The sequence below is a fragment of the Panthera uncia genome (assembly GCF_023721935.1).
Source record: "Panthera uncia isolate 11264 chromosome A3 unlocalized genomic scaffold, Puncia_PCG_1.0 HiC_scaffold_12, whole genome shotgun sequence".
Lineage (NCBI taxonomy): Eukaryota > Metazoa > Chordata > Mammalia > Carnivora > Felidae > Panthera > Panthera uncia.
This window is the reverse complement of record NW_026057579.1, coordinates 33,609,853-33,623,650: the sequence shown is the minus strand read 5'-3', so window position 1 is coordinate 33,623,650 and position 13,798 is coordinate 33,609,853. Positions and strand designations below refer to the sequence as shown.

General features: G+C 40.8%; 1 protein-coding gene across 3 annotated transcripts in view; it reads right to left on the bottom strand.

Moving 5' to 3' along the window:
• Positions 1 to 13,798, bottom strand: part of MBOAT2 (membrane bound O-acyltransferase domain containing 2) — a 128,573-nt gene that overhangs the window by 38,341 nt on the left and 76,434 nt on the right. For 2 of the 3 annotated variants that reach the window (XM_049652575.1, XM_049652573.1), the window contains exon 4: positions 2,923 to 3,018. The exons of the other annotated variant lie outside the window; for it this stretch is intronic. In XM_049652575.1, coding sequence (XP_049508532.1) covers positions 2,923 to 3,018 — 96 coding nt within the window. The remainder of the gene's footprint in view (positions 1 to 2,922; positions 3,019 to 13,798) is intronic. 3 annotated transcript variants of the gene reach the window in all.

Genomic DNA, 13,798 nt, shown 5'->3' with positions numbered 1-13,798 from the left:
CCTTTGCTCTCCAATAGTGTCTCCATCAGCATAATCAAGAGAATTCCAGGGGCACCTGGGGGCTCAGGTGGTTTAGCTTCCAACTTAGGCTCAGGGCATGATCTCATGGGTCGTGGGTTCAAGCCCTGCATGGGGCTCTGTGCTGACAGCTCAGAGCCTGGAGCCTGCTTCGGATTCTGTGTCTCCCTCTCTCCCTGCCCGTCCCCTACTTGTGCGCTCTCTCTCTCTAAAATACACATTAAAAATAATCCTTTTAATAAAAAAAAGGATTCCAGAGATGCTGACGGAGGTGAAGCCCTAAGAAAGAAGCTTCCCTAAATGACTGTGTGAAGCAAAGGCTCCCTATTCAGTGGACCATCAAGGTGGCTGAGAAATAAACACGTATTATGTTAAGCCACTGAAATTATGCTGTTTTAACAGTGTTAGCCTATCTCCAGCTAGACAGTAACAAGTTTAGAATGTCAGGTTTGAGAAATCAGAAAGGTGATGACTAGATCAACCAAAAGAGCAGTTGTGAGGGCCCAGTAAACACTGTGTCACGCAAACCTGTACTCACAAGAACCGCATCAATGAACTCAATTTGGCTATGTTAGACTGTTTTTTAAATCTGGCAGTTTAGGGGCACCTGGGTGGCTCAGTCGGTTAAGCGTCCGACTTCAGCTCAGGTCGTGATCTCACAGTTCGTGGGTTCGAGCCCTGCGTCAGGCTCTGTGCTGACAGTGCAGAGCCTGGAGCCTGTTTCAGATTCTGTGTCTCCCTCTCTCTCTGCCCCATCCCTGTTCACATTCTGTCTCTGTCTCAAGAATAAATAAACACTAAAAAAAAAAAAAAATTAAAAAAAAAAATAAAAATCTGGCAGTTTAAAAATATAAGCAGCACAATATTTGTTAAATGAAATATATGTGGAATCCCAAAATATAAGCTAGAAAAACAGAGCAGTTGTGGCTGAAGTGAGACTAGAGGGGACAGCCTCACCTGCTTAGCGTCCCTGGAACGTGGCTACAGTGTCCTAGCACTGAAGAAGGCCATTTGAAAATTCGTGATTTTACAGTATTAACTTCTAGCTGCTAATGTTCACATTTCTGTTATCTACATGCATAAACTAAATTAGTCAAGAGTATTCTTTTTGTTTCTATTTCGTACTAAAGGCTTAATTCATTCATTCTTCATTCACTGTAACACAAGCACTAACGCTCTGAATTTTTTTTTTTAATGTTTATTTTTGAAAGAGAAAGAGAGAGACAGAGCGTGAGCAGAGGAGGGGCAGAGAGAGAGAGAGAGAGAGAGACAGAATCTGAGGCAGGCTCCAGACTCTGAGCTGTCAGCACAAGGCCCAACGCGGGGCTCGAACCCACGAACCCCGAGATCGTGACTTGAGCTGAAGTCGGATGCTGAACCCACTGAGCCACCCAAGGTGCCCCAGTAAGCTCTGGACTTATCTTGGATAGCACAGCTTTGCCTGCACTGCTCAGGTTTTCTACTCTGTGTTTGTTGCTTTCCCCCAATTTTCTCACTGTATTTTCTACTTTCCTCTTAACTGAGGTATTATTATTATTGATCCAGTAAGGGTTTATTCAATGTCACCATGTGGTAAACACTACGGATACCGCGATGAACAGTAGGGTAACTGTTCCCAGGAAGATTAAACTGTCTAAGTGATCTTGACTCTTGTAAACATTCACAACTAGGTCCTGCTCTCATACCCTAATGACAACGTGTGACCGGGCTTACACCTTCAAGTTCGTGAAGATTTTCAGTGCCCAATATGTTTACTGATTCCATCCATTAGCTCTTTTTGTCCAAGAATATCTATTATTTATAAGCTAGACCGCCAGCATCTATTCTCTTTTTCTGAATTCCGGGTATATTTCTCTGTTCTACCCAATATATTGCTAATTTAACTAGTTTGTAAAGTGTATTTAATCAGTGTGTTTCGGCTTGATTTGTTTGTTCTTTTGCATGCGATCTCCTTTCATCCAAATCTATTTTTTTAATCTGTTTTAAAAAAGTAAAATCTACTTGAATCCCATTAAGGAGAAAAAGAAAATTTCAACTTCTAGAATTCTCTTGTTTCATAGCAGTAATTTTTCTCTAAGCTCATACAACTTTGGTCCATTTCTAATGTTGAGTAACTTGTTTTCAGAGATGCCATGACATACTTTATTTTTTCGACTTTGCTTATCCTTAGCAGAGGTCCCTTTGTGAGGATGGTACGCAAGTCGGTCCTTAAGGATCGGCCTGTGTCTATTTTGGAATGGACGTTTCATCAGCTCGTTGCAGGACGAAGAGTACCATGGAGCAACTAGACCACGACCCCTTTGAAGGAACAAAAAAGCCAGAAGTTCTTTCCGCTACTCAGTCGAGCGCAGACATAAGAAAGCAGAACGTTCCACGAAAGTGAAAGTGCACGCAACCAAAATACATATTCAAATGCCTGCTCTAGAAACTTCAGAGGACCTCTGGCCCCAAGAAAAGTGTCAGGGGCTGTTAAGAAGCAGAAGCGACCAGATCTTACAGAGAAGCTGGTGAATGACTGTGCAAAAGGGATTCGCTCAAGAGATCAAAGAAAGAGACTCAAGGATACAGGCCGAAGGGGATGGTTTCAACAGTTATAACTGGTGGCAGACATTTCTGTAAAATTAGGAAATGCTTTCGAGATCAGAATGCCATACGACAAATTCAATTGCTACACATTCGGAGATTTTATAGAAGTCAACTTAAAGGGACAGGTTATTTTGGTGACTTATAAGCACTACAAAAGGCCACTTTACATGAAGAAAACGTCTCGGCTCATAGAGGAATTTTCAACAAAAACGTGTGTCAATAGCTTTTCATTAGAACTACTAAATGCAACCATAGGCTGTCCTTCCACCAACGTGACAGTAGATAAAACAGGCTACTGAATCAAAGTTTTACTCTTACCCTGAAAAATCAGCAGAATATTGTCCATAATCAAAGATATAGACTCTAGTAATTTGGCACACTGTGAGGTATCCCAAAGCAAACACAAAACAATATCTGGAAAACAGAAACAAACTAGATTAGTGAAAATAAAAGATTCATTTTATTAGAGAATACATTTGAAAATACTTTATTAACCATATGATATGGTTCAAAAGTTAAATATTTCTAGATCTACTCCACAAATAGCTTTCTTCAATAAATTGTAAAAACTCTTTACTAGTACCTAGTTCACTTGACTTTTGTACCACCTTCAATGGTAAATCCATTTAATCAATGCTTTCATTATTTTTTTCCTTCTGAAAGACCTCCATAACCCAAATGACAGATCTGAAAGTCATGTTCACAAGTATAAAACGGTGAGTATTGGTAATTTTTCTATTTATTCCTCCTTTTTAGAAAACACAATTTGGCACAAAAATATGTGGCTAGATCATACATTAAATAAATTCTTGTTCTCAGCAGTTTAAAATCATACATCTTTAGTGTGGATCAGGCAGCATTTACTCACATATTACAAGCATGAACATTTAGTGGTTTTCACATCTCAAGGTGCTTAGGACAGTTACAATATTTAAACACACAGTATGGAAAATAATTTACATATCAATAGAAGAGAGCAGAAACAGATTCTAGAACACTTAACATTGCATAGATAAAGGCTGCAATGCAAATTAGCAGGGCCGGATTATCATCTAAATAGTTAACAAGATAATTCCAGATGAACTAAAGAATTAGATAATTCCAGATGAACTAAAGAATTACGGTACGACATTAAGGGGCGCCTGAGTGGCTCAGCTGGTTAAGCGTCCAACTTCAGCTCTGGTCATGATTTCGTGGTCCGTGGGCTTGAGCCCCAAACTGGGCTCTGTGCTGACAGCTCAGGGCCTGGAGCCTGTTTCAGAGTCTGTGTCTCCCCTACCCCACTTGAACTCACTCTCTCTCTCAAAAATAAATAAACATTTAAAAAATTAAAAAAAAAAAAGAATTACTGCACAACATTAAAACCAAAACACACAGGAAATGTGGATAAATATTCAAATGTTCTCAAATTGGGGACATACTTTCTAAAACACTGATAATATAGAAGGAACCGACAGAGTAAAAAACAATATATTTGGTTAACTTAAAATCTTAAGTTTCTTGTGTAGGCAATTTAGGTAGTTTTATGAAAGAGATCTTTTAAACTTTAGACAAATAGGTAATTTGATCTATTTGAATTATTCCTGAGGTGGGGGGGGGGGGGGAAGGAGGATAGCTTGCTAATTGAAATGTTTTACAAAGCTAATATACTCCCAATAGCTGTAACTGACAAAATAGCACACACACATACTCATGCACACAGAGTCCACAAATCACAATTTCTAAAAATCATGTGATTGATTGACATCTGGCTCCAATATCTCTCATTTCATATGGTCTTCTACAACCTGACCTTTTGTCCCTCCCCCCGTTAAGAACAAGAGTCTACTTCTCTACCCACTTTGAACCCGGTTGGCCTTCCACTCCTCTGACCAGTAGATTACGGCAGTAACACTGTGCTAGTTCCGAGGACAGCCCGCAATTGGCCTGGCACTTTCTACTTCTTGCCTCTTGGAAGCTGGTGGTCAGGAAAGAAGGGTGACTGTGGGGAGATCACCACATGCAGAAGTTCTGGAGGATGAGACACCACGTAGGAGAGAGAGTGAGACAGACACCACGTTGTGAGATGTGTGGGTGACGACGCGGACGCCCTATCAAAAAGAGACGATCTATCCCGTTGAACCTTTCCAGAATTCCTGACCCACAATATCATTAGCAAAATAATATACCTACTTGTTTGAGGCCACTGCAGTTTGGTAGAGTGGTATAATCAGAAGAGAAATCGGTAAGTGAAAACGGGGTGCTACCATAATAAAAACCTGGAGCACACAGTATGGGCTTTGGGATGGGGTGGCAGGTGGAAGCAGTAAAGGCCTGAAGGGAATTGCTAGGGAACATGTAGAGCAGTCAGGAAATTGTAATCGGAAGCTACAGAAACACTGCTGCTCGCTCTGATGTGGAAAATAGAAAACATACCTTCCAGAAGCGCTAACGGGTTCCTTTTAGGCACGTACGACAAAGTATGGATACAGAGCAATGAACTAAAAAAGAGGTGTTCAGGTGTTCAGCGGAATTTAGAGAGAGAGAAAAAAAAAGAAAGAGCTCAGGACAATCTTTCCGGTCACAAAATATTCTTCAAGCAATCACAGTGAAGATGAGTCGAGAGGTACTGTTCCACATGGCACCTCAGGGAGACATAAGGGCACACCTTTAGAGAACCTCTCAGAAAAAAAACAACAGTTGCCACGAATCTCAAGGTTATGCCTCTTAGACACTCTGCTAGACAAGAACCTGGAGGGTGCTGTCCCACAGCACTTTCAGACCAAAGAAAAGGGAGACTGTCTGAAAGAGGTCTGTGGGTGTGGCTTCGGTCAAATGCAGGAGATTTCTAGTTGGACACACAGGAAGCCCGCATCAGTTTTCAAGAGAGTTACACAAGACTGGACTCCAAGGGAGAAACAGTTCAAAACGAAGAGATTTCCACGTCCCCAGTTATCTACTGGTAGGTAGTGGGCTGAGAAAGTTATTCAACGGCAAAATCTGGCTACCTCTTGTATAAAAAGGAAGGACAGCTCAGGGTGTGGATAAAGAGCCACTGAGACCAACTCACAGGGACTAGATGGGGGCACCACTCAAGGCACGGGTAACAGGTGTCGATCTGGATCCCACAGTTACTATGGACCAGAGATTGCTAAGCGACTTGCATTCTTCTCCTTTTTTTTTAACAGAAGGATCTACTACAAGTATCCTATCACTGTTCACCACTATATACTGGGTACTGGGAGGAGGGGTGCAAAAACCGGCCCCATTAGCGCCCTGGTCCTCACATGGCCAAGAGCTGTCCTTGAGGAACCACACTGAAGAAGCCTCATCCATAGCAGACCTGACTTAGACGACGAGATGCAGGGGTCACGCCAGATGCCGTAAGGAGGTGGCACTCTGGGGGTCTTGAGAGGAAGTGAGAATACTGTTTATGCAGGATGCACTGTAAACTGCGCAGGCCAGAGTACAGGTCGCTGCCCCCAGTAAAAACCCTACTGCACATGCAGCTCTGAACATGAGCTGGAATAGAATTCTCTTCCCCTAGAATCCGGGCTGGACTTAATAACTTGGTTTACCAAATAGAACATAACGGAAATGACTTCCTGAAACTTCAAGGCCCGGTCAGAAGAAGTCTTGCAGCTTTCTCCATCTCAAATGCTTGTCCTTCGCACTCTGAGCCCCACCACCCGTGTGAGCAGATGGCACCCGCGTGGAGAAGTAACAATCCCCGCTGATCTCCCGGCCCACAGCCAACATCAACCGCCAGCCGCGGAAGGAAACCACCTTGGATGTCGAGTAGTTAAGCTTTCAAATGTTCCAGCCAACAGTTAACAGCAACCACGTAAGAACTCAAGCAAAAACTGTCCCGCCGAATCTAGCCAACACATAGAACCATGAATAATAATAAGAGGGGCATCTGGGTGGCTCAGTCGGTTAAGCATCTGGCTCTTGCTTTTGGCGCAGGTCATGATCTCACGGTTGTGAGATCAAGCCCCACACTGAGCTCTGTGCTGACAGTGTGGAGCTGCTTGGGATTCTCTCTCTCCCTCTCTCTCTGCCCCTCCCTGACTTGTGCATGCATGCTCTCTCTCGCCACTCTCTCAAAAATAAATAAACATTAAAAAAAAAAATCTTAAAAAAAAATCTACCAAAACACTAAGTATTCTGTTGGCCTGAGACACTACGGATTCCTGGGAGAAAGGATATGGAAGTTTTTGAAGTAGGAAAGGAACGGTGTATGTGTTACTATAGATTAACTTAATTTTAGACTTATTTTGAAAATCCCAATAACATAAAGCCCATTCTTCTAAAATTAGTCTCTAAATTTAACATCACAATCCCAATCAAAATCCTAACAATACTTTGGGTGGGACCTGACCAGCTGACTTTCAAGGACTTCTGGAACACTGAGTAAACACGCGGTGAGGAGGACGCGCCGGATCCCAGCAGACAAAAGAGCACGTCACAGTGATTTATGAAGTAGTATTGTTTCATAAATAGATCAAAAGATTAACCAAACAGAGAAGTTCGAAAAAAGACTCATCCAACTAGAAGTTTCTGTTTATGACTATAAAGCTGGCATCAGAAATGAGTGGGAGAAGGAGGAATGAGGTAAAAGAGGTTAGAAAGTTAGCTCTCCTTTCGGAAATAAAAAGAAAACCGTTTCCTGGTTCACACTACACGCACACGTACAAAAATCCAGATTATGAACAGATCTCACTTAAGAAATCAGATTTCACTTAAGAAATGAAGTGAAAATGGATGAGAATGTGAATGAGTAAATTATAGAGTTAAAAAAAATTATAAAGCCAGTCCATTTAGAAAAATAAGTGAGGGGTGCCTGGCTGGCTCAGTTGTTGGAGTGTGCGACTCTTGATCTCAGGGTTGTGGGTTCAAGCCCCATGTTGGATAGAGAGATTACTAAAAAAAAAAAAAAATGCACTTAAAAAAAAAAAGAAATGTGATTCAAGATAAAGAATGATCAGGAATTCATAGGAATAATCCAGAAATGCATATTAGAATACTACTTGCCCAACATCACTGCCAAAAGTTTAAAAATAGGCAATACCCAGTTTGGGTAGGGAAAACAGGCACTCTTAGATGCCGTTGGTGGGACAAAATTTTAAACAGCCCTTTTATTGGCAAGTGATTTTGCAGTACACCTCAGAATCTGTACATGCTCCCTGAACTACCAATTTCACTTTCTGGAGTCTATCCTAAAAAATAAAAATACTTACATATATTCACAAGGATATACACATAGATATTCACTAAAGTACTACAAGTAATATGAAATTTATACTTCATATAAATATATAAAAATAGAAAACCAACTAAATGTCTCCAATTCAATATTAGTTAAAATAAACGGAAATAATAAATAGAAAACCACACTATGGAATTCGGTAATAGTGATTAGAGACACCTATATGTACACATAATGAAAGTCACTTAAGCAGAAAAAGTGAACTAAAGAATAATCCCACTTGAGGTACCAGAACCCCCTATGCAGATGTCCATATATACACACACTTGTGTGTATATAAACATATACTGATAATATCATGGAAAAAGTTCTAGAACAAAACTGGAGTAGACATTCTAGGCTGATTTACTCCATGTGTATTTCCATCTCCATTGTCCCCTGCTTTCCTCTACTATAGAGGCCCAAAGGCTAAATATCCAAGCCCCAGCCTCTCTTGTAGCTAGAGTGGCAGGACACACAGATCTTGTCTGTGAGACACGTGCAGAAGTCGGATGAGGCCCCTGGAAAAGTCCGGGATCTGTGCTGCCCAATACGGTAGCCACTGTCCTAGATTGGGCTCATGCCAGCTCCGAAAGGCCGTCAGTTTAAGAATTTTTGTAAACTGGTTGCTAAACACAGCCATCATTAAAAATGAAGTGATAGAACATAAAACTAAATAAACAGTATTACAAAGGCATTAAATATTCAAAACTCGTCACTTCTCAGTTCCCTTTTATCATTTGCTATTTTCTGTGCTCTTGAGGCTATTTACATCTCCTGCATCTGCACGACAAAAATACTATCTAATGGTGAGCTATGGAGCATTTCTTCCCAGTCCCACATTCAAGGACTCCAAGTTAGTCACTTTAAAGCTACCACGGTGAAGCATTTACACTACAAAAACTGGCAAATGATATAAATCTTCCTGATCATTGAAACCAAGGATCAACAAGCTAAAGGCTGTAGACCAAACTTGGCTCACTGCCTGCTTTGTAAATAAAATTTTGTATTTGGCCACACCCATGCCCATTTGTTTACATGTGTCTAGGGCTGCTTTCACCCTATAATAGTACAGCTAAACAGCTGTAACAGCAACTGTAATGGTCCTTAAATCCTAACAAATTTATGGGCAGGTTTACTGACCCAAATTAGAATTAAAATGCTGAACAAAATGATGAAGGAAATGCCCATTAATCTCTTAGAAGGGTGCCATGACTATAGCCATTGTATTGTAACTAACAAAGAAAGAGGAAATACTCTTCCATTATGCAAAACCTATTATTCAATGCAGCAAAAGAAGTTGCTCACATACGGACAGATGAGTGAAATTCCAACATTCATCTTCATGGTCTCATTTTCATCTTATTTGTTAATATAAACAGAAATAGCAAGCAACATTCCTGGTAGAATGACATTCGTTTGTCCACGACATAAGCAACTTCTTTACTGAACTGGTCGGTAACCAAACATTTATTTGTAGTCTGATTACGTCATATCATGATTGAACTGCAACCAGAGGTGGTGAGTTTTAACTTTGGCAAAAATCAACGAAAGAATTCTATGACAATCAACTGGCTCTATGAAATTTACAATAAAGAGTATTGTGTATTTTATTATTTGTAAGTTATGGACTATATATCCATTATATTAGCAGCATTTATAGTTAACTTGTGCATGTGTATTTATGCATCTGGCTTCCCTAGAAAGCCAGTTAGTTGCTAGCATTTCCTAGTGTACCACTGACCAGCCACATGTGGTTACGGAGCACTTGAAACGTGGCTGGTCTAAATTGAGATGTTCTGTAGCTGTAAAATACACTTTGCTTTTTGAGGCCTTAAAAAAGAACTTCAGACACACTGTTAATAATTTTTACACTGACTATATTTTGAAATGATTATATTTTGGATATACTGGGTAAAATAAAATATATCATTAAAATTAATACATTTCTTTTTTACTTTTTCAACTGTGTATATTGGAAAATTTAGAATTACATCTGTGGCTCACAATGTGTTTCTTTTTATAAAAATTTTTTAGTGTTTATTTATTTATTTTTTGGGGGGGAGACAGAAGCAGCACAAGTGGGAGACAGGCAGAGAGAGAGGGAGACACAGAATCCAAAGCAGGCTCCAGGCTCCAAGCACAGAGCCCGACGCAGGGCTCGAACTCATGAACTGCGAGATCATGACCTGAGCCAAAGTGTCGGCGCCACCCAACTGAGCCACCCAGGCACCCCACAATGTATTTCTAATGTACAGTCCTAGATAGCTTTCCTGAAAGCAGAAAAGGGGACAGACACAGCTGATGTGGCTTTTCACACTTTTGAATTCTTTCTGCCTAGAAAATGGATGTGATGGCTGTCGTAGCAACCCTCCTGCATCCTGTGAGGTGGCAAACAGGCTAAGACAGCATGAAAGAACAAGAGAAGAAACCTGCTTCCTCAATGACACGTTGACCTGCTGCATTGATTCTGAATAGCCTAATATCCAGAAAGAATCCTAGGTGGTGAATTCTTTTTCCCTATTATCTGCAACTAAAATGCATTCCTAACTGATGGAAAAGCACGGCCAACTTTTGTTGTTTTCTTTTGAGTCAGATCACACAGGGCAAGGTGCTGGGGCAAGCCTTTGACTTTGCACACTCACACAGCAGCAGAGGAAAAGCAGACAGGCCAATACGTGTGTGTGCAGTGTTGTCGTAAGTGCTATGCTCAAGGTAAGAATTTCGTTGAGTGTCTTCAAACAGAAACATATACAAGCAAATACACTCCGGACACAACTGATCTAGATGTAAATGATGGCTCCGTCACTTTTTATTACATCCTGTGTGATGGTAAGAGAGTTACCTTACTTCTGACCCCTCCTTCTCTCCCTTATAAAAGGCAGACACAGGGATCCTGAGGACTCTAACTCAATCAACTGCAATCTTGTCTTCCCTGCTGGTTTATGGGTAGGCATACGGCTTAGGTCTGGTCAGTGAAACCTGACCCGGTGCTTTTAGAAAGGCTTCTCTCTGTCTATGGCCATACCACCCTGAACGCACCCGATCTCGTCTGATCTCGGAAGCTAAGCAGGGTCGGGCCTGGTTAGTACTTGGATGGGAGAAAGAAAGGCTTCTCTCCTTCTTTAAGTATGACACTTGCCACTGTCATATCTGTAAGTGCAGCAGCCACCTTTCACCTGTAAAAGCAGCTAGCCGAAGGACAAATCAATACGCAAGGAAGGCAGAATAAAAAAGTTAAGTAGAACAAAAAGTAGAACTTTTTGATGCCCTCATTGAGACTGAGTTGCTGAACTAATCAAAGAGAGCTGCCTTGCCTCACGACTTCTTGCTCCGGGAGGTAAATCTTTCTATACTGTTTACACCATTGTGTACCAGGAGTTGGGATTTCTGCTCTTTGCAGCCCAAAGCATCCTGATACGATTATTACTCGTATCAAATCAACCGCATTGGGAGAGTTATAGAACAGAACATTTTCTTCTTTTTAGAAATATACATGTTGAATCACTGCCTCATTTCAAAAAGAGAAATCACATCTAAAATAGCTATTCATTTAGGTATCAGATAGAGCGTGGAGACTGTTCAGGAAAAACCCAGAACTCAGGGACTATGGGATTAATGAACCAGAAGTGCTGAGGGGAAATGAAAAAGAATTCTTCCAAAAGGAGGAAAAGAGGTAACATCATCACCAAAAGGTTCAAAATTCCTGTCGGGAATAAAGACAAAAAAATCTAACAAATGAGTAATTGTTTTCATGTGCTGAAATCAAATTAAACCGTTCACTTTCCCAGATGTGTGAGCTCAGATGACCTGAGGCTTAGCTTCAGGGAAAGGCTCGCGTATCTGAACACTAACTGACTGTCTTCTTATTCTGCCTGCTTCTCTGCTTATACTCAGTCTTGAAGTCAGGCACTTACACTGGGTTGTGAAACCTCGAAATGTGCTCCTCTCTTTCAAATACACTGTTGGCTAATCTGTAGCCTTTGCATTTCTATGCAATTTTTGAGACAGCTTTAAAAACACAGGGGACGCTAGAAAACAAAAACCATACGACCAAACAGGGTCTTGGAAAGTATACGCAGAGGGGGAGGGCAAAATAAGAAGAAAGTCCGTATTCTGATGTGTGAGTCTTGGGTAAGGTTAGTCACATGGGCCAATGAGCAGAATAGTCTGGAAATAAAGCCACAACATACAGGGTGAGTCGCAATCCAATACAGAGAAGATGGTATCTGCAGTTAACAATGCTGGGACAAGTGGATCTACATACAGAAAAAAGTTAATTTCAACCTTTAACTCATAACACACACAAAAAAGAACTCAGAATGGATCAGTGATCTAAGCCTAAACAATACAACTATAAAACTTCTACAAGAAAAGGTTCACATATTAGGGCAGATGAAGATTTCCTAGAAAAGACACAAAAAGCTCTGAGCTATGAAACAAAAATTTGATAAACAGACTTCAAAATTTCAAAGTTCTATGGGGCACCTGGGTGGCTCAGTTGGTTAAGCGGCCAACTTCGGCTCAGGTCATGATCTCATGGTTTGTGGGTTCAAGTCCCGCGTCAGGCTCTGTGCTGACCAAGCTTGGAGCCTGGAGCCTGGATTCTGTGCCCCTCCCCCACTCACACTCTGTCTCTCTGTCTCTCTGTCTCTCTCTCTCTCAAAAATAAATAAACTAGAGGGGCACCTGGGTGGCTCAGTGGGTTGAGCATCCGACCTTGGCTCAGGTCATGATCTCACCGTCCGTGGGTTCAAGCCCCACGTCAGGCTCTGTGCTGATAGCTCAGAGCCTGAAGCCTGCTTCAGATTCTGTGTCTCCCTCTCTCTGACCCTCCCCTGTTCATGCTCTGTCTCTCTCTGTCTCAAAAATAAATAAACATTAAAAAAAAATTTTTTTTTAAATAAATAAACTAGAAAAAGAAATTCAAAGTTCTGTTCTTTAAAAATCACCACTGGGGTACACTTATCATGATGAGCACTGACTAATGCATGGAGGTGTTGAATCACTACATTGCACACCTGAAACATATTAATATAACACTGTTAACTACACTGGAATTAAAATTAAAAGCGTAATTAAAACAAATCACCACTAAGAAAATGAAAAGGCAAGTCACATATTAGGAGAAAATACTCCTAATTCATAAAACTGACAAAAGGCTTCATCCTTTGAATTATAAAATGATAATAAAGTTCAAGTCAAGAGATTTGAACAGACACATCCCAAAATAAGGTGTACAACTGGTCAATAAACACAAGAAAGATGCTTGACATCATCAATCAAGAGAAATCTAAATTAAAATCATAGTGAGATACCACTACGCGTCCACTAGAACGACTAAAATTGAAAAGAATGATAAAACCAAATGCTGGTAAGACTGTAAAAGCAACAGGTTCATATATCACCACTTTGGAAAAGGTTGGCCGTTTATTATATAATTAAATATATTTTACCCTGTGCCCCAGAAATCCCTCTTCTGCTGCACAACATGCAGGAGAAATGAAAACATATGTTCATAAAAAGACTCGTGCAAAAATGTTTTAGAAGTTGTATTCATAATAGCCCCAATTTTGAAACATCTTCAATGTCCATTAATAAGTAGGACAAAGGATACATAAATTGTAGTACACATATTCTATACAATGGAAAGCCACTCAACAATAAAAGGAACAATCTGGTAGGTTGTGATCTGATTTTTTTCTTTAAAAAATTACAGTATCTAAGGACCACTTTTGCTTCCATCGTGGAATCCTTAATAATTGAGCAGACAGACTCTTTCCATCTGGTGTTCCTTTTTACTTCTAGAAGATAAGGGGCGCCTGGGTGGCTCAGTCGGTTAAGCAGCCGACTTCGGCTCAGGTCACGATCTCGTGGTCCGTGAGTTCGAGCCCTGCGTCGGGCTCTGTGCTGACAGCTCAGAGTCTGGAGCCTGTTTCAGATTCTGTGTCTCCCTCTCTCTGACCC